Below are 17342 nucleotides of genomic sequence, written 5' to 3'. Positions count from 1 at the left end.
GAGCTGGGCGGGCGGCGCCGCTGGCTGAGCCCGGTCCCGCCTCGCCCCGGCGGCCGCTGACCTGTGCGCGCGGGCGGTGACAGTGGCCGCCCGGGGGTGCTCGGTCTCTGCGCGCCACGCCCCCGCCCGTCCTTCGGAGGCACGCCGCCTCCCGCCTCTCCGCTTAGACCCCCTCGGGGGCCCAGGCGGGGCCCAAACCTCTGCCAGCATCGCCGCCATCGTCTGCGCTGCGTCCCTAGCTCAGCGAAGGACAGGCCTCGCGCCGGGACCCCCATCGACTTCTGAGGTGGCCAGAGCCCCGCCGCGGCCCCTGCCCCTACCCTGGGTTTTCCTCTGCACACTCGCCCACCGGCCCCGCGCCCGCTCGATCTCGCGTCCCCCTATCCTACTTCCACAGTGCCTTGGGGTTCTCGTTTATCCCGTCTAGCCTCCTCCCCTGCACCTTCCCACGCGCCCCCAGCTCCTCGGGTCCACCTGCCTCTCGCCGCTCACCCACCGTGTCTCCTGTGCACCCCGTCCTGGGTCTCCCGTCGCCCCCACCGGCCCTGCTGCTCCAGTGTCCCCAGTCCTCGCCTCTGCTGCCCACCAGCGTCTCCTCCCGGCCCATCGCGCCTTGCCCTCACCCCACCCCAACCCACCGACAATTCTCCGGATCTCTTGTCTCTTTGACACACTCCTGCGCTTCAACCATCAGACCTAATGTCCTTTTCCAGGCACTCAGGGTCTCACTCCCCAACACACATAGCCCACCCCCACACCCCTCCGGGCTTTATTTATCTCCTCAGGGCTGCTGCCTGTCCCAGGGCCTTGGGATTCACTTGTAACTCCAAGGTTGCCCTGCCCACACTGTCCCCTTCCCACTGCTCCAAACCAACCCACTCCAGTTTGCAGGGCCTTCAAAACCCCCTTTCAACCAAATTTTGTGTTCTTAGAACAAACACCCCAGTGTTCCCCTGCTTAGGTCTGGCCCCACCCAGCCTGCAGCAGGCAACTCCTGGGCCCTGCTTTACTCCAGCCAACTGGACAGCTGTTACCACATTTGCTTCCCCAATTCCTGGACGTCCTTGATTTTCTGAACTCCCACTCTCATTTTAGCTTGCCTGTTCTCTTTTCCTTGTGTGTCTCAGGTGCCAGAATGGTGGGGGAACTCCGCTACAGGGAATTCAGAGTGCCTCTGGGACCTGGCTTGCATGCCTACCCAGATGAGCTGATCCGCCAGCGGGTAGGCCACGATGGGCATCCTGAGTACCAGATCCGCTGGCTCATCCTCAGGCGTGGGGATGAAGGGGAAGGGGGCTCTAGCCAAGTGGACTGCAAGGCTGAGCATATCCTACTGTGGATGTCCAACGACGAGATCTATGCCAACTGCCACAAGATGCTGGGCGAGGACGGCCAGGTCATCGGCCCCTCTCAGGAGATCACAGGGGAGGCTGGGGCCCTGGACAAATCTGTGTTGGGGGAAATGGAAACTGATGTGAAGTCTTTAATTCAGAGGGCCCTCCGGCAGCTGGAAGAGTGTGTGGGTACCATCCCTCCTGCTCCTTTACTTCACACTGTCCATGTACTCAGCGCCTATGCCAGCATTGAGCCCCTGACTGGGGTATTCAAAGACCCAAGGGTCCTGGACCTGCTCATGCACATGTTGAGTAGTCCTGATTATCAGATTCGCTGGAGTGCAGGCCGGATGATACAAGCCCTGGCCTCCCATGATGCTGGTGAGGAACAGTGTGGGGAGAAAAGAAGGGGAAGCTGGTTAGCTTGGGGCCTCACATGACACTGTGGCAAGAGCCTCTGCCTCATCAGTGCCTGAATAATTCTGTTGTCCTTCTCTTTGAGTTGGAAGAAAAGGAGATAGGAAGGTAGATAGGGACATCTCTGTAGGAAGAGGAAGGGACAGGTTGTGGGTTGGGTGAGGGAGTGCCTGACTGGCTCATTCAGAAGAGCATGCAACTCTTCATCTCAGGGTTGTAAGTTCACCTTTTGGGGCATAGAGTTTACATTTATTTATTTATTATTTAATTAATTTATTTATTCATAGGGGTGGGCAGAGACATAGGTAGAGGGAGAAACAGGCTCCATGCAGGGAGCCCGATGTGGGAGTCGATCCTGAGTCTCCAGGATCATGCCCTAGGCCTGAGGCAGGTGCTAAACCACTGGTGCTAAACCACTGAGCCACCCAGAGTGGATCCCTAGAGTTTACTTTAAAAAAAATTAGAAAAGAAAGAGAAAGGACTGAATCCTCAAGAATCTCACATTAATCGAATCTCTACGCAAAGGAAGAGTTAAGGTATTTGATTACTGTAGGATATATATGTATATGAAATATGAATATAGGAAAGATAGTAAGTTTTTTTTAAGCTAATTAGCAAAACATTTCATCCCCAAAGGGTGACAAAGGGATTGGACTGAGAGAGAAGAGGGTCTAGGAGGGATGCCCGGAAGGGCAATGTGAGCAGTTACTGACTGGGTGTGAGTTTCAGGGACTCGGACCCAGATCCTTCTGTCACTAAGCCAGCAAGAGGCCATTGAGAAACACCTGGATTTTGACAGCCGCTGTGCTCTACTAGCTTTGTTTGCACAGGCCACACTCTCTGAACACCCTATGTCTTTCGAAGGCATCCAGCTGCCACAGGTATTCTGTGGGGAGGTTTCGGTAGGGGGGTGCTATAAACAAGACCGAAGTACCAAGCCTTTTTACCTGCCCTTAAAGGATGGTGTGGAAAGAGGAGCTAAAGCTGGGACAAGGTGGATGTAGGCCAAAGATTGCATCCTACAGGTCCCAGGAAGGCTACTCTTCTCCCTGGTGAAGCGCTATTTGCACGTCACTTCCCTTCTGGACCAGCTGAATGACAGTGCTGCAGAACCAGGAGCCCAGAACAACTCTGGTCCCGAGGAGTTGAGTGGGGAAAGGGATCGACTGGAGCTGGAGTTCAGCATGGCCATGGGCACCTTGATCTCAGAGCTGGTGCAGGCCATGCGCTGGGACTGGGCCTTGAGCAGACAAAGGCCTTTGGCACGGTCCTCCTGCTCCATCTTCCAGCCCCAACTGGCAGAGGCTGGCCCCGGGCTGCCACCCACCCGGGCCCAGCCCTCCATTAGGAGGTCAAGGAGGTTCCGCCCTCGCTCTGAGTTTGCAAGTGGCAATACTTATGCCTTGTATGTGCGAGAGACGCTGCAGGCTGGGATGCGAGTGCGCATGCTGGATGACTACGAGGAGGTCAGCGCTGGGGATGAGGGAGAGTTCCGTCAGAGCAACAACGGCATGCCCCCCGTGCAGGTGAGCCAAGACATGTGTGAGATGCTGTCAGGGCTCTAGCTGGGGGAGCATAACTGGGGCTTCCATACAGGGGGCTCTGGCAGGCCACCCATGGAAAAAAAAAAAACCCTGTGGGGATTGGAGTGGTGAAAAGAGGTCAGGGAGGTGAGAAGGGGGCCATTTGGAGGGCTGAGAAAATCAGGGTTGGGTAGGCTATGAGGTCAGGAAGACTCACTCCCAGGAAAAAAACTGATAAAGCAAGACTCTCCCAAAGGTCAGGGTCAGAGAGAGAGTAGCTGAGGCCAGGAGGAAGTGTGGGGACGAGTGGGTGGGAGGAGAAGCAGAGCCTATTCCCATAGGACAGGTCATCCTTTGTGTGTGTGTGTTCTCCGTATGCCAGCATTGTGTTCTTTGGAGGTTGCTCTAAACCTGGCCAGGTGGTCAGCCTGAGGGCTGTATGTCCTCATCACTGGGCCACAGCATAGCCAGTCTTGAAGTGAGCCATCTCTTCTTCCCTCTCTTTTTTCCCATATCCACCAGGTGTTGTGGGAGTCGACGGGCCGCACCTACTGGGTGCACTGGCACATGCTGGAAATTCTGGGCTTTGAGGAAGACATTGAGGATGTGGTTGAGGCCAATGAGTACCAGGGGGCAGTGGTCAGTGGAGCCCTGGGTGTAGGTGAGCCCCAAGAGGAAACAGGGTCAGCTCTGAGCACAGGAGCACAGGAGCTGGGTAGGCAATGATATCCCTGTGCCCTTTGACCTGTTTCCATAGCTCTGCCTTCCTGGCGGTGGAAGCCCATGACAGAGCTCTATGCAGTGCCCTACGTGCTGCCTGAGGATGAGGATGCTGAGGAGAGTGAGCACCTGACCCAGGCGGAGTGGTGGGAGCTCCTCTTCTTTATCAAGAAGCTGGACGGGCCTGACCATCAGGAGGTTCTCCAGATCCTCCAGGAGAACCTGGATGGGGAGGTACCCAGCCTGGAGACACCCAGAAGTTGGAGGACTCAATACAAGGGCTGGACTGAGAGAGCATTTGGGAGGCTTAGGATGGGGAGTGGAGGACCACAGTGTAAGGGGCTGCAGAGGAAGGATCTAGAATGTTCAGAGGCATTGGAAAGCCATATGGGAGGAGGCAGCTGCCAGCCATGAGAGGTTCAGGATGGAGAGGTGTGTGCAGAGATCCCCACCCCTACTAGTGCCTCTGGAACCTCTGTGCTGGCAGGGCTACCTGCAGTGAAACCTTCTCCCCGGTGACAGATTCTGGATGACGAGATCCTGGCTGAGCTGGCTGTGCCCATGGAGTTGGCCCAGGACCTACTGCTGGCTCTGCCACAGCGACTTGATGACAGCGCTCTCAGGGACCTGCTCAACTGCCGTGTCTACAGGAAATACGGGCCTGAGGCCCTGGCAGGGCACCCAGCTTACCCAACCCTTCTGGAAGCCCAGGCCCAGCCTCAGGAATCAGCAGGTGCAGCCAGAGTGGAAGGTGGGGTGCCAGACAGACTTTGCAGCAGCTCTGCAGACTGGTGTCTAGAAGGGCTTCAGCCTAGGAGAGGTGTCTATGCTGATTTTGTACCATCCTGTCTGGAAGAGTTGGCACCTAAGGAAAAATCTGATGCATAGAGCTGCTTCCTCCAATGAATGAGGGAGGATGGAAAGTCAGAAAATTGAAAGAGATTTGAAGTCTCATAAAGCCCCACATTGAACTTTTCCTGTTGTAGAGAAAGCCAAATTAATTGCATGCTTTTAGATATAGGGAAATGCTCTGCTGTTTGCAGACGGGAAGTTCCTATGCTATTTTAAGAATATAAAACATAAGATTTGTCACAGAGCTGTCTTTTAAATACATTAAGAGATGCTGTAAGATCCCCAAACTCATTTTAGGAGGATCTCCCCAAAAAACATTGTTAGGAAAAATTAGGAGTTATGAACGTGTCTGTCCTTTTCTGATCCTGACATTACCAACGATAGCCAACTCTTGTGATGTCCACCTTTCTGTAGGAAAAGAACCCCCAGCTCAGTATCCTGACACTCCTCTGTGGCGACTGCTGGTGGATTGTGGTCCACCTGGGAGAACCTTCCTGGACCTGGAGCGAGCTCTCAGCTCAGAGGGGCCCCAGGAGACAGAGATCAAGCCGTTCCTGCTGCAGCTGCAGCGGCAGCCCCAACCTTTCCTTATCCTGATGCAGAGCCTCGCCACCCCGGCAGCCAACAAGCCCCTGCACCTGACCGTTCTGAGGTGAGGGGGTGGGGAGGGGCATGGGGCAGAAGGGTCCCTGAGGCTAGCTACACATCTCTTGCCTCCCCACCCCCTCCCCAGAATCCTGATGCAGCTGGTGGACTTCCCCGAGGCGCTGCTGCTCCCCTGGCACGAGGCCATGGACGCCTGCATGGCCTGCCTGCGGTCACCAGACACTGACCGAGAGGTACTCCCATCTTGCTCTGGGGAGATGCTGGAGGGAGAGGTCGCAAGGAGGGCCTCTGGAGGGCACGATGGAGCCTTTGTGCTCCTGGTTTAGGATTTATTTTTAAAATCAAATTTGATTTTTTCAAATAGGTAATATATTCATACAGGTCACAAATTAAAATGGCCTAACAAGGGATACACTGAGAATTCTCACTTCCATATGTTCTCACTTCCATCCAATTTTTCCAGTGCCTCTCCCCATGCCCTGTATTGGTTATCATTTGTATTAATGTATGTGTCCTTCCTGTGTGCCCATTTGCAAGTATAAATATGCCCAAGTGGATGATCTGATTTGCCATATCCTTTCTTACACAAAAGGTTACATTTATTTTACATTAGCCTTAGTGACTCCTGTTTGGCTGAGCTCCTGTTTAAGGGACAGGGGGATAAAGGAGGCGGAAGAGACATCACATCTCAGGATCCCCTGTCACAGAGAGGTCCTGGGCTTGGAACGCTTGGCAGTGGGTGTCTGCAATGCATGCCTTTGGCTGTTACCCAGATTTTCATTTCGGAGGTGGACTCACTGAGTGTCCCTCTCCGCCTCCTCCCTGCCATCAGGGTATCTGTGTCTGGGGCCTGAGCATCTCAAAATGCAGCCCCACAACTGCTTCTTGGGACATGGCCTAAAAAGGAACAAACTGGGAAGCTCTCTGCACCTATTGCCAACATAATCAGTAGTTGAGAACCCCAGGACAGCAGAGCATCTCAGCTTTTCTGTGACTGTTTGCCTTGGGTTCTCTGACTGCACCCAGCCCTTTCATCTTCCCCCCTTCCTGCCTTCTTTCCTCACTGTCTGTTCACTGTTGTCGCCCCAGCAGCCAGCACACAGTGGGTGTGTAATCAGTACTCCTGAGGACACCCTGTGGCTTGTGCTTCATCCCTTTTCTTCACCAGCCTTGTCCCCATGTCAGGTGCTCCAGGAACTGATCTTCTTCCTGCACCGCCTCGCTTCCGTGAGTAGGGACTATGCCGTGGTGCTGAATCAGCTGGGAGCCCGAGATGCCATCTCCAAGGCTCTGGAAAAGCATCTGGGCAAACTGGAGCTGGCTCAGGAGCTGCGGGACATGGTGTTCAAGTGTGAGAAGCATGCCCATCTCTACCGGAAACTCACCACCAACATCCTGGGAGGCTGTATCCAGGTCAGGAGGGAGGGAAGGGGGAAGCTCGGGGGTTCGCAGCTGGGTAAGAATATGAACCCTGAGCAGTGGCAGTGGGAAAAAGATGTGTTCCTGAAGTTGGGAAAGGTAGGAGAGTCTAGTGGACCCCAGGGCATTTGTTCTCTGCATTCCCTTCCCCATCTGGTCCTGCTGTGCCAGGTTCCAGAGGAAGTCCCATTGCTGCTGGGTCTTGTTCCTCCATACATGTTTCCATATGTTCTCCACATGTGTCCCTCCCTCCTTCCTGTGCCCCTTCTCTCTGCTGTTCTGGCTGCAGATGGTGCTGGGCCAGATCGAGGACCACCGACGAACCCACCGACCCATCAACATCCCCTTCTTTGACGTGTTCCTCAGATATCTGTGCCAGGGTCTGTGCCTCTCCCCACATTACTCCACACCCCTACACCTGTGTCTGTTTCCTTCCATACCAACCAGGCTGTGACAGCCACCCCCTCCCACTTGCCCCCAGGTTCCAGTATGGAAGTGAAGGAGGACAAGTGCTGGGAGAAAGTGGAGGTGTCCTCTAACCCACACCGGGCCAGCAAGCTGACGGACCGCAACCCCAAGACCTACTGGGAGTCCAGCGGCAGCGCCGGCTCCCACTACATCACCTTGCACATGCACCAGGGCATTCTCATCAGGTAGCACACTCCACACGTGCACCTAGCCACACATATACGCTTTGTTGTGACTTCCTTGTGTTTGTCTTGGGGGAAGCACCATTCCCCCACCTTGAACCCAGATGTGACGAAAGGGGCCCCTTGGCTCTGTCTGTAGACATGACTTGTTCCGGTTCTGATTGTTTCCTCTTCCCTGCTCCCAGGCAGCTGACTCTGCTAGTGGCTGGTGAAGACTCGAGCTATATGCCAGCCAGGGTGGTGGTGTTTGGGGGTGACAGCACCAACTCTCTTAACACGGAACTCAACTCGGTAAGGACTCCTATGCCATTAGACCACCCTTTTCACAGGGTCTGCCCTCCCGCCCAGACTCCTAACCTCCTAAATTCTTCCCTGTCTTGAGCCCTTTAGAAAGTAGAATCCTTTCTCCCTGTGCCATTGTGATGGCCTCAGGCCCTGAGCAGTGAGGGTGGCACTGAGACCCCTTGGTCAGGACCCTACACTTTCCTGGGCCGAGGGAGGAAGAGAACAGGAGCAGACTCCTCATCCACACACGGGGAGCTGACAGCCCTCTCTGCCCTGCACCAGGTCAATGTGATGCCCTCTGCCAGCCGGGTGATCCTGCTGGAGAACCTGACCCGCTTCTGGCCCATCATCCAGATCCGCATAAAGCGCTGCCAACAGGTTTGGCAGGGGCCTGGGGTATGGTCTGGGTGTCTGGAGCTCTGGGTTCTATAACTATTGCAGATTGTGAGCCAGAGCTCCAGCCTGGGGTGTGGACAGCTCCAGGAGGCAGGCACATAGGTGTGACTGCCTCCCCCCAGCTCTGAGGAGAATGTGGGGCAGGTGAAAACAGGCCTATGCACCTCACAGGGCGGCATTGACACGCGCATTCGGGGGTTGGAGGTCCTGGGCCCCAAGCCCACATTCTGGCCAGTGTTTCGGGAGCAGCTGTGTCGTCACACACGTCTCTTCTACATGGTTCGGGCACAGGCCTGGAGCCAGGACATAGCAGAAGACCGCAGGAGCCTCCTGCACCTGAGCTCTAGGTGTGTGCGAGCATGTGTGTGTGTGTGGCTGTGTGTTTGTGAAAGGTAAGAGTAATACAGGTGGCCCTAGGCAGGGTTCTGTGGAGGGTGTATATGGAGGGTTAACATGCTTGGGCAGGGGGCTGGAGTGTTCTGTGGTTTGGGGAAGGAAAGAAAGAATAAAGAGAAGAGATTTTTCTGGTGGGCTCGGAAGAGAATGTGCCAGTTAACACAGGGGAGCTTCAAAGCACTGGGTCGAGATTTGGTCTGGTTGCTAGGGGCTAGCCGGCAGCCTGAGACTGGAGGGATGCTGGGGTAACTTATGCCTCGAGCCCCTGACACCTGCCTCCCCCATCCTTACCCCCAGACTCAATGGGGCTCTGCGCCAGGAGCAGAATTTTGCTGATCGCTTCCTCCCTGATGACGAGGCCGCCCAAGCACTGGGCAAGACCTGCTGGGAGGCCCTGGTCAGCCCCCTGGTGCAGAACATCACCTCCCCTGGTAACCATCCTGACCCCGGGCCCCACTAACCAGCCCCTTCTTGCTCTGCCCTAGAGCCACGTGCGTTATGTTCTTGGCCCTTTGGGTACTTGTGTTGGTTTGGTACCCCAGTGTCCCTCTCCTCCCAGCCCAGGGGCCATCTCCCTTCCCATGTCTCCCAGGTGCCAGCTGACACCATAAAGACAGGGGGTGCCTAGCTACCTGCCTCCATCCCTGCCCCCCTGTACCTTCTGTCCAATCCCTCATTCTCGGTGCTTTTGTCCAGTCCAGCTTCTCCCACTGCCCTGGAGACATGCCCTGCCTTGGCTTGTTCTTCCCAACCTCCAGATGAGGATGGCATCAGCCCCCTGGGCTGGCTGCTGGACCAGTACCTGGAGTGTCGGGAGGCTGCCCACAACCCCCAGAGCCGCGCAGCTGCATTCTCCTCACGGGTGCGCCGCCTCACCCACCTGCTGGTGCACGTGGAGCCCTGTGAGGCGCCCCTTCCAGCAGCAGCTGCTCCTCGGACCAGTGAGTATCTGGGATTCGGGTGGGAGCTCGGTAAGAAGTGTTTCTCTGTGCCCCCTGCCCCTTCACTCTACAGCCTTCTGCCCCTCCTCACACTTTCCTTCCCTACCCACTCAGTCTGTTCATCTTCCAAGTTTGTGTCACCCCCACCCAGGAGCAGCATTTTGTGGTGGCAGCATGTCAGGAAGGACCCAGGGCTCCCCTTTGTCTGAGGATCCATGAGCTGAGAGGCTGCCCCCTGCCTAGCTCCTTCCCCTGTCTCCACAGAGAGCAGAAACAGAAGCCATGACTGGAGCTCCCTGGCTACCCGGGGGCTTCCCAGCAGCATCGTGAGAAACCTGACCCGCTGTTGGCAGGCCGTGGTGGAGGAGCAGGTGGGCAGGAGCTGGTGCCGGGGAGGGAGGGTGGAATTGGATAGTGGGTGGCATGCCGGGCTGTCCCTTTACATGGGGACTGCTTCCCTCCAGGTGAACAACTTTCTGACATCACACTGGCGGGATGATGATTTTGTGCCGCGCTACTGTGAACACTTTCATAATCTGCAGAAGTCGAGCTCCGAGCTGTTTGGGCCACGGGCAGCTTTCTTGCTGGCGCTGCAGAATGGCTGTGCTGGTGGCTTGCTGAAGCTCCCATTTCTCAAAGCTGCCCACGTAAGCCTCTAGCCCTCACTTCTCCTGTGATGTTTGGGGCCCCTCCCTACAAACCCTCCTTTTCCACCTCCTCAGAATGACTACCCTTCTATTCCCATTACAGCAAGGAACATGGATTGGTATATAACCAAGTTTTTGAAAATTCAAAGAAAAACAAATGGTGACGGTGTGCAGTCCTAATATATCTTTTTTATTTCATTTTATTTTTTTAGTCCTAATATATTTTAATATGCCTTCTGTTTCTTTTTTTAATAAAGATTTTATTTTTTTAAGGTTTTATTTATTTATTCATGAGAGACACAGAGAGAGAGGCAGAAACACAGGCAGAGGGAGAAGCAGGCTCCTTGCAGGGAGCCTGATGTGGGACTCGATACCAGGGCCCCAGGATCATGCCCTGAGCTGAAGGCAGATGCTCAACCGCTGAGCCACCCAGGCATCCCAGCCACCCAGGCTGGCTGGCTGGCTTATTTATTTGTTTGTTTTTGAGAGAGAGTGCACGCACAAGCAGGGGGAGGGTCAAAGGAAGAGAGAGCAGCAGACTCCCCGCTGAGCAGGGAGCCTGACACTGGGCTTGATCCCAGGAGCCTGGGATTAGGATGTGAGCTGAAGGCAAATGCTTGACTGAGCCACCCAGGTGCCCTTGACCATTATATTAAAAGCCTTTTTCAAGGGTGCCTGGGTGGCTCAGTCAGCTAAGCATCTGCTTTCAGCTCAGGTCCTGATCTCAGGGTCTGGGATTGAGCCCTGCATCAGCCCCACGTTAGCCCCACATCAGGCTCCCTGCTCAGCGGGAAACCTACTTCTCCCTCTCCCTCCACCCCTCTGCTCATGTTCTCTCTCTCTCTCAAATAAATAAAATCTTAAAAAAAAATAAATAAAAGCCTTTTTCAGTGTTGCTCTTTGTCCTTATTTTTTATTTTTGTATAAATTCCATCTAATGGATGTCCTGGAATTTGCTCTGCCATTCCCAGCATTCCATAAATATTTAATAAGTGCTTAAAATGTGTCCGACACTGTGGTAAGAGCTGAAGATAGACAAAGTCCCTCTCCTCCAATCGATAGTCTTCCAGGGAAGGGGTACAGTTGGGCAGATGATAAAGTAGGACAGGCTAAGCACACTGGCAAGCTGACAGTGCTGCAGGAGGAGCTGAGGCAGTGGCTGCTCAAGCTGCTTCCGGCTGTTCTGCTGGGCCAGTGACATTGCAGCGTGACCAACTGTGCACATAAATCATTTCCTTGCATCAAATTATTGTTATTAGTTTAGTCTTTAGACATGTTCAGTGTGGAAAGAAACAGCTCTTAATTGTTACCTGGGGGCAGCCTGGGTGGCTCAGCGGTTTAGCGCCGCCTTCAGTCCAGGACGTGATCCTGGAGACCCGGGATCGAGTCCCACGTCAGGCTCCCTGCATGGAGCCTGCATCTCCCTCTGCCTGTGTCTCTGCCTCTCTCTCTGTGTCTCTCATGAATAAATAAAATCTTTTTTAAAAAATTGTTAACTTGTACAACAGTTAACAGTTTTAAAAGAGTTTGGTAAAAGTGTTGACCAACTTAGGAAGCAGCTCAGCTGTTCATATCTACTTCCTCAGACCTTCCTCTGCTCCCATTTACCTCCTCCAGTTGCTTGTCCATGATTTTCCTGTGCCCCTCTCATTGCCCAGGTGAGTGAGCAGTTTGCCCGGCACATTGACCAGCGGATCCAGGGCAGCCGCATTGGTGGAGCCCGGGGAATGGAGATGCTGGCGCAGCTGCAGCGGTGCCTGGAGACAGTCCTAATTTTCTCTGGCCTGGAGATAGCCACCACCTTCGAACATTACTACCAGTGAGTGGGCCTAGGGAGTGGTGGAGGGAGTGCTGGGGTGGGGAGCAAATGACAGGGGCTGGGACAGCTCCAGCTCATGGAACCTGAGGGTCTGGGGTGGTTGGCAGGCTGGAGTCCCAGAGCAGGCACTGAGGCTCGCCTGCTCTGTGTGTGCTGCAGGCACTACATGGCCGACCGTCTCCTGGGCGTGGGCTCCAGCTGGCTGGAGGGGGCTGTGCTGGAGCAGATCGGCCCCTGCTTCCCCAACCGCCTCCCCCAGCAGATGCTACAGAGCCTGAGCACCTCTGAGGAGCTGCAGCGCCAGTTCCATGTCTACCAGCTCCAGCGGCTCGATCAGGAGCTCCTGAAGCTAGAGGACACCGAGAAGAAGATACAGGTGGGCTCCAGCAGAAGGAGGCGAGGAGCAGGCCAGTGGAGGCCCAGCAGCTGTCGGGAACCCTGTGTTTCTTCTTCAGGGGGGCCATGAGACCAGTGACAAGGAACACAAGGGAGAGAAGGCAGAGGAAGCAGAGGGAGCTGTGGTCACAAACGTGGTAGAGGAGGAGGAGGAGGAGGAAAATGAGGATCTCTACTATGAGGGGGCAATGCCCGAAGTGTCTGTGCTAGTCCTGTCACCTCGCTGCTGGCCCATTGCCTCCATCTGCCACACGCTGAACCCCAGAACCTGCCTGCCCTCCTACCTCAGGGGCACTTTGAACCGATACTCCAACTTCTACAGCAAGAGTGAGGAGTCAGAAAAAAGATGGGATTTGGGGAAAGAGCCTGGGGTGGGGGTGGGGGTGGGCCTTGGGTGGGAGCCTCGGTGGGCTGGATTTGAGAAGAAAGGGCAGGAGCTTAGGTTTGGGGTGAGGGCTGGGACTGTCAAGCACCAGGTCCCCAAGCTGTTGCCTTTTCTGTTCTTAAAACAAACAAAGGACTTTCTTGAAAGAACAGGGCGGGGTGGGGGGGATAGATGCAAGGGAACTTGAGACCACCGGAAAGGACTTCTCTTCCGTGGCAGAGGTCTGGCTTCTGGTCAGTCATCATAATCTAGGCTCGCCACTGGTCCTGGGCTGGGCAGCAACATAGGAAGGGGAAGAGACTCAGAGCCTGCCCTCGGAGGGCTCCCAGACTAACCAGGGAGACCTCATTCCTACTCTTCTGGATATTCGTTTGATGAGAGCCCCAGGCCTTCCTCACTTCATGGTTTCCCCCAACCCCCAAAATGGGGAACTTCTGGAAGGCACTGATCAGAGTCCGCCGGCACAAGACTTACCTGAGGCAGACACAGAGAAGGCTGCTCTAGAAGTTCAGACCTGGAGCCACAGTGTCTGTAAACACTGGCCGCACACTATGCAGGGATTAGCAGGGGTAGGGCTCAACCAACAGTCCCCCCTCACCAGCCCTGATCCTTCTCAGGTCAGAGCTACCCGGCCTTGGAGCAGGGCCCGAAGAGGCGGTTGCAGTGGACGTGGCTGGGCCGGGCCGAGCTGCAGTTTGGGGACCAGACCCTGCACGTGTCCACTGTCCAGATGTGGCTGCTGCTGTATCTCAATGACCTGCAGGTGGCCCGGCCCAGCTAGGCAGCCCTGCTTTCTGCACCTTGTCCCTCACCCCTCTTCCCTAAACCTCACCTCCCTGTCCTTCCTCCCTCAACCTCCTCTGTCCCACCGTTTGGGGAGACCCTGAATATTTCCCTTCTCCTCTAAGGCTGTGTCCGTGGAAAGTCTGCTGGCACTCTCGGGGCTCTCTCCAGACATGCTCAATCAGGCGATCACACCTCTCACATCTTTGAGAGGCCCCCTGGACCTTCGAGAGGAAAACGATGTCCCAGGAGGTATAGACCTGGGTCAGAGGGGCCTCTGCTTTCAGCCTCTTTGTGGGCTCCCTGCTATGACTAGCTTTTATTTCAGGTGTGCTCAAGATTCGAGATGCCAGCGAGGAGCCCAGGCCAAGGAGGGGCAACGTGTGGCTCATCCCACCTCAGGTGTACCTGAAAGCTGAGGATGAAGAGGGCCGGAACTTGGAGAAGAGGCGGAACCTTCTGAACTGCCTCATTGTCCGGATCCTCAAGGCCCACGGGGACAAGGGGCTGCATATCGATCAGCTTGTCTGTCGGGTAGGTGGGGGTGGGTAGCCAACAGGAGGAGGCTTGTCCACCTTTGAAGCACTTGCTTCACCATGGAGCCTATAGATGTCTGAGGGGTGAGGTTGGGCATGCCTGATGGCCTTAGGGCGCACCAGCTGGCAGCTTGTGCCTGGAGTAGGAGCTAGAGGTAGAGGAAGCTGTGTCTCCCGCCTGCTACACCCTCCTCCCTGTCCTTCCTAGGTCCTGGATGCTTGGCAGAAGGGCCCATGTCCTCCCAGGGGTTTGGTCAGCAGCCTTGGTAGGGGATCTGCCTGCAACAGTACCGACGTCCTCTCCTGCATCCTGCACCTCCTGGGCAAGGGCACAGTGAGGCGCCATGATGACCAGCCCCAGATGCTGTCCTATGCAGTCCCCATGACTGTGATGGAGCCTCACACCGAGTCCTTGAACCCGGGTTCCTCAGGCCCCAACCCACCCCTCACCTTCCACACCCTGCAGATTCGCTCTCGGGGGGTGCCCTATGCCTCCTGCACAGGTACCCAGAGCTTCTCTACCTTCCGGTAGCCCTGGAAGTGGGATCAGGGCTTTCTCCAGAAATAAAATGCAGGAGTTTGATTACATGGCCTGTGTGGTGACTGCTAAGGATCTGACAGGGGCAGCAGAGACTTTCCTGGCTGAAAGGGGACAGGAGACCTCCAGCTCTGAGGCTGTATCATTCCATGCCAGGAGTCAGGTAGGGTGAAGATGGCAGCCTGGGGGGAATGGTGGAGGGAGTCAGGTGTGACTCAGCACCCTCCTCTTGGGAGAGGGATTAAGTGGACAGGGATGGACCTCCAGCCCGTCTCAGAGAGGATGTGGTCACAAGTGCTTTCACCTGGCAGGCTGGAGACCCAAATCCCCCTTGCCACTCGCTGGATGGCTTTCTAACTTGGGGAGATTAATTAAGCAGGGCTCCATTGTTTTCATTTGTGGAATTGGACTAGAGTCACTGTGGGTTCTGATGAGCACTAGGTATGGGAGCATTTGACATGCCGAGTCCCTCTTTTGGCCATCACACCCTGCAGCGAGTGTAATGCATGGCATCTTCCCCAGGTAGGCTGATGAGGTGAAGGTAAGATAAAGGACCCTTGTGGCTGCTGCAGGCACCCTGGAGCCTGAATGCATGTTCATCTGGAAGCTTTAGGATCTGGGTTAGAAGCAGACCCCGAAGGAACTGCAGCTCCCTTGAGCCCCTCCCTGCTGCCTCCTCACTCTGGTCGTGCTGTGAGGAGGATCTCTCAAGGGGTACAGAGCTGCACTCACCAAAGCCAGACCCCCACTAGGAACACGGGTGGACCACTGTTAGGGGGGGATCTGCTCTGTGCTGCTATGATGATCTCCCCTGGCCCCACCCACACTGAGACAGGGCAGATCGGGCTGGGGGGCCCAGGGCCAAGGGTGGAGCTCTGCATCTTGGCAGGGGCCATTAGAGGAGTCAGGAAGGACTGACCCAGGTATCCTGAGCCCAAGGTTCTTGCAGTCAAGAGATGACTAGAAGGCTACTGAAGAAAGGGGTGGGGGAGGGGTGAGGAAGAGTCAGGTGGTGAGAGAGGGCACAGAGGCCAGGCAGGGGGAACTGGGTGCCACCCAAGACAGATTTAGAACAGAATCTGTAAGGGGAAAAGGCCAAGGCTTGGGAGAGTCAGGATGCCCAGGACAAGACAGCAAAACAGAGGACAAACAGGGTGGTCACAGAGGGCCCATGCTTGCTTTCCTTTGAGTATGGTGGTCCCATGGGGCTGTTGGTGATTCTCAGAGCAGAACCATCTTGTTGGTTCCTGCTATACCATGAGGCCGAAAACTGGGAGCAGGCCAGGGAGGCACCCAGCCGAAGGGCACACAGGTTGCTACAGTTACTTGGGTGCCTCTCTACCTTTGTGCCAGAGATCACAGCCTAGCTTTTTTATCGGCCTAGGCCATGCCTTTATTCTTTAATTTTTTTTCTTTTTTTTTAAATTTTAGGGCAGCCCTGGTGGCCCAGCGGTTTAGCGCTGCCTTCGGCCTAGGGTGTGATCCTGGAGACCCGGGATCAAGTCCCACGTTGGGTTCCCAGCGTGGAGCCTGCTTCTCCCTCTGCCTGTGTCTCTCTGCCTCTCTCTCTCTCTCTCTGTGCCTTTTTAATAAAATTTAAAAAAAAAGATTTTATTTATCCATTCATGACAGAGAGGCAGTGACACAGGCAGAGGGAAAGGTAGGCTCCCCGTGAGGAGCCCGATGTGGAACTCGATCCCAGGACCCCAGTATCACACTCTGAGCCGAAGGCAGACACTCAACTGCTGAGCCACCCAAGTGCTCCCATACCCTTATTTTTGAGTTAGCTCTCAGGGGCTAGAACCTTTTGCCTTTTTCAGGGTTCTTGTGCTCTTTATGAGCCTATCCTCCATCAGAAACCCAGAGAGACTTCATGCTGTAGTAGCCAGATCAGAATGTACCATACAGGTGACAGGATGGGACTCTCCCACTGCTACCCCCTGAGTTGCTGCTGGGCTCCCGTGTGGGCTAAGCTGTAGGTTTAACCTCTTATTCACCCCTGCTCAGTCACCCTGCCCATCAGTGTCCCACAGAGTGCCTACCTGCTTATCTGCAATGGACGAGTCTCTTGCAATTCTTATGGGAAGGATATACTGGCCGTGGTGGCCCCAACACCCTGCACATTCCTGCCTGCAATCCAGCTCCTGTGTTACACACTGTCCTCAGCACACAATCTAACCCCACCCCCAGATTTTGGCCTAATTTGTCCAAAGCCAGCCATCCAGGTGAACAGTCCTGACTGCCCTCTCACCAGCACCAGGGAAGATATGCGGCCCCTCCCCTGCCCTAAGGACTTGCCATCCCTACAGTGCACACGCTTCCTGTCTGACTTGGACAGAGGTTTGCTCCTGTACCCCTTGAGAGATCCTCCTCACAGCCTCGGTTCCTTATATCCCAGACACCTGGCTGACTGGTATGCAAACGATCACATATTGGTTCCACTTACATAAAATGTCTCAAAATAGGCAAATCTAGAAAGTGGTGTAGTGGCTGCCTAGAGCTGGGGAGACTGGGAAGAAATGGGGAGTGTCTGCTAGAAGGTATGGGATTTCTTTTTGGAGTGTCAAAAATATTACAAAATTGTGGTTGTGCAACTCTTAATATACTAAAAACTACTGAATTGTACAATTTAAATGGGTAAACCATATAATATGGAATTATATCTCAATATATTGCCAATAAAAAAACAAAAAACAAAC

General features: G+C 54.9%; 1 protein-coding gene across 3 annotated transcripts; it reads left to right on the top strand.

Moving 5' to 3' along the window:
• The first annotated feature begins 35 nt into the window (after nucleotides 1–35).
• Nucleotides 36–14693, top strand: CUL7 (cullin 7). Of its 3 annotated transcripts, none has more exons than XM_038554114.1 (26): nucleotides 36–286; nucleotides 1128–1715; nucleotides 2481–2632; nucleotides 2777–3277; nucleotides 3797–3935; nucleotides 4032–4228; nucleotides 4517–4745; nucleotides 5261–5498; nucleotides 5580–5685; nucleotides 6638–6865; nucleotides 7161–7251; nucleotides 7353–7524; nucleotides 7707–7812; nucleotides 8089–8184; nucleotides 8374–8549; nucleotides 8896–9029; nucleotides 9300–9539; nucleotides 9804–9910; nucleotides 10004–10186; nucleotides 11845–12005; nucleotides 12165–12381; nucleotides 12461–12728; nucleotides 13404–13549; nucleotides 13695–13821; nucleotides 13898–14103; nucleotides 14314–14693. In XM_038554114.1, exons 2-26 carry the CDS (start codon nucleotides 1136–1138, stop codon nucleotides 14635–14637), a joined length of 5124 nt encoding a protein of 1707 aa, XP_038410042.1. In that variant the 5' UTR covers nucleotides 36–286; nucleotides 1128–1135; the 3' UTR covers nucleotides 14638–14693. The 3 variants fall into 3 exon arrangements, with proteins under 3 accessions (XP_038410042.1, XP_038410043.1, XP_038410044.1); XM_038554115.1 differs by having other exon boundaries at nucleotides 37–286; nucleotides 4517–4727; XM_038554116.1 differs by having other exon boundaries at nucleotides 37–286; nucleotides 9357–9539.
• Nucleotides 14694–17342: the final 2649 nt, after the last annotated feature.

This window comes from Canis lupus, chromosome 12, assembly GCF_011100685.1.
Source record: "Canis lupus familiaris isolate Mischka breed German Shepherd chromosome 12, alternate assembly UU_Cfam_GSD_1.0, whole genome shotgun sequence".
In the NCBI taxonomy this organism is placed as follows: domain Eukaryota; kingdom Metazoa; phylum Chordata; class Mammalia; order Carnivora; family Canidae; genus Canis; species Canis lupus.
The sequence above is the reverse complement of the archived record's forward strand: the minus strand, read 5'-3'. Positions and strand labels throughout refer to the sequence as shown.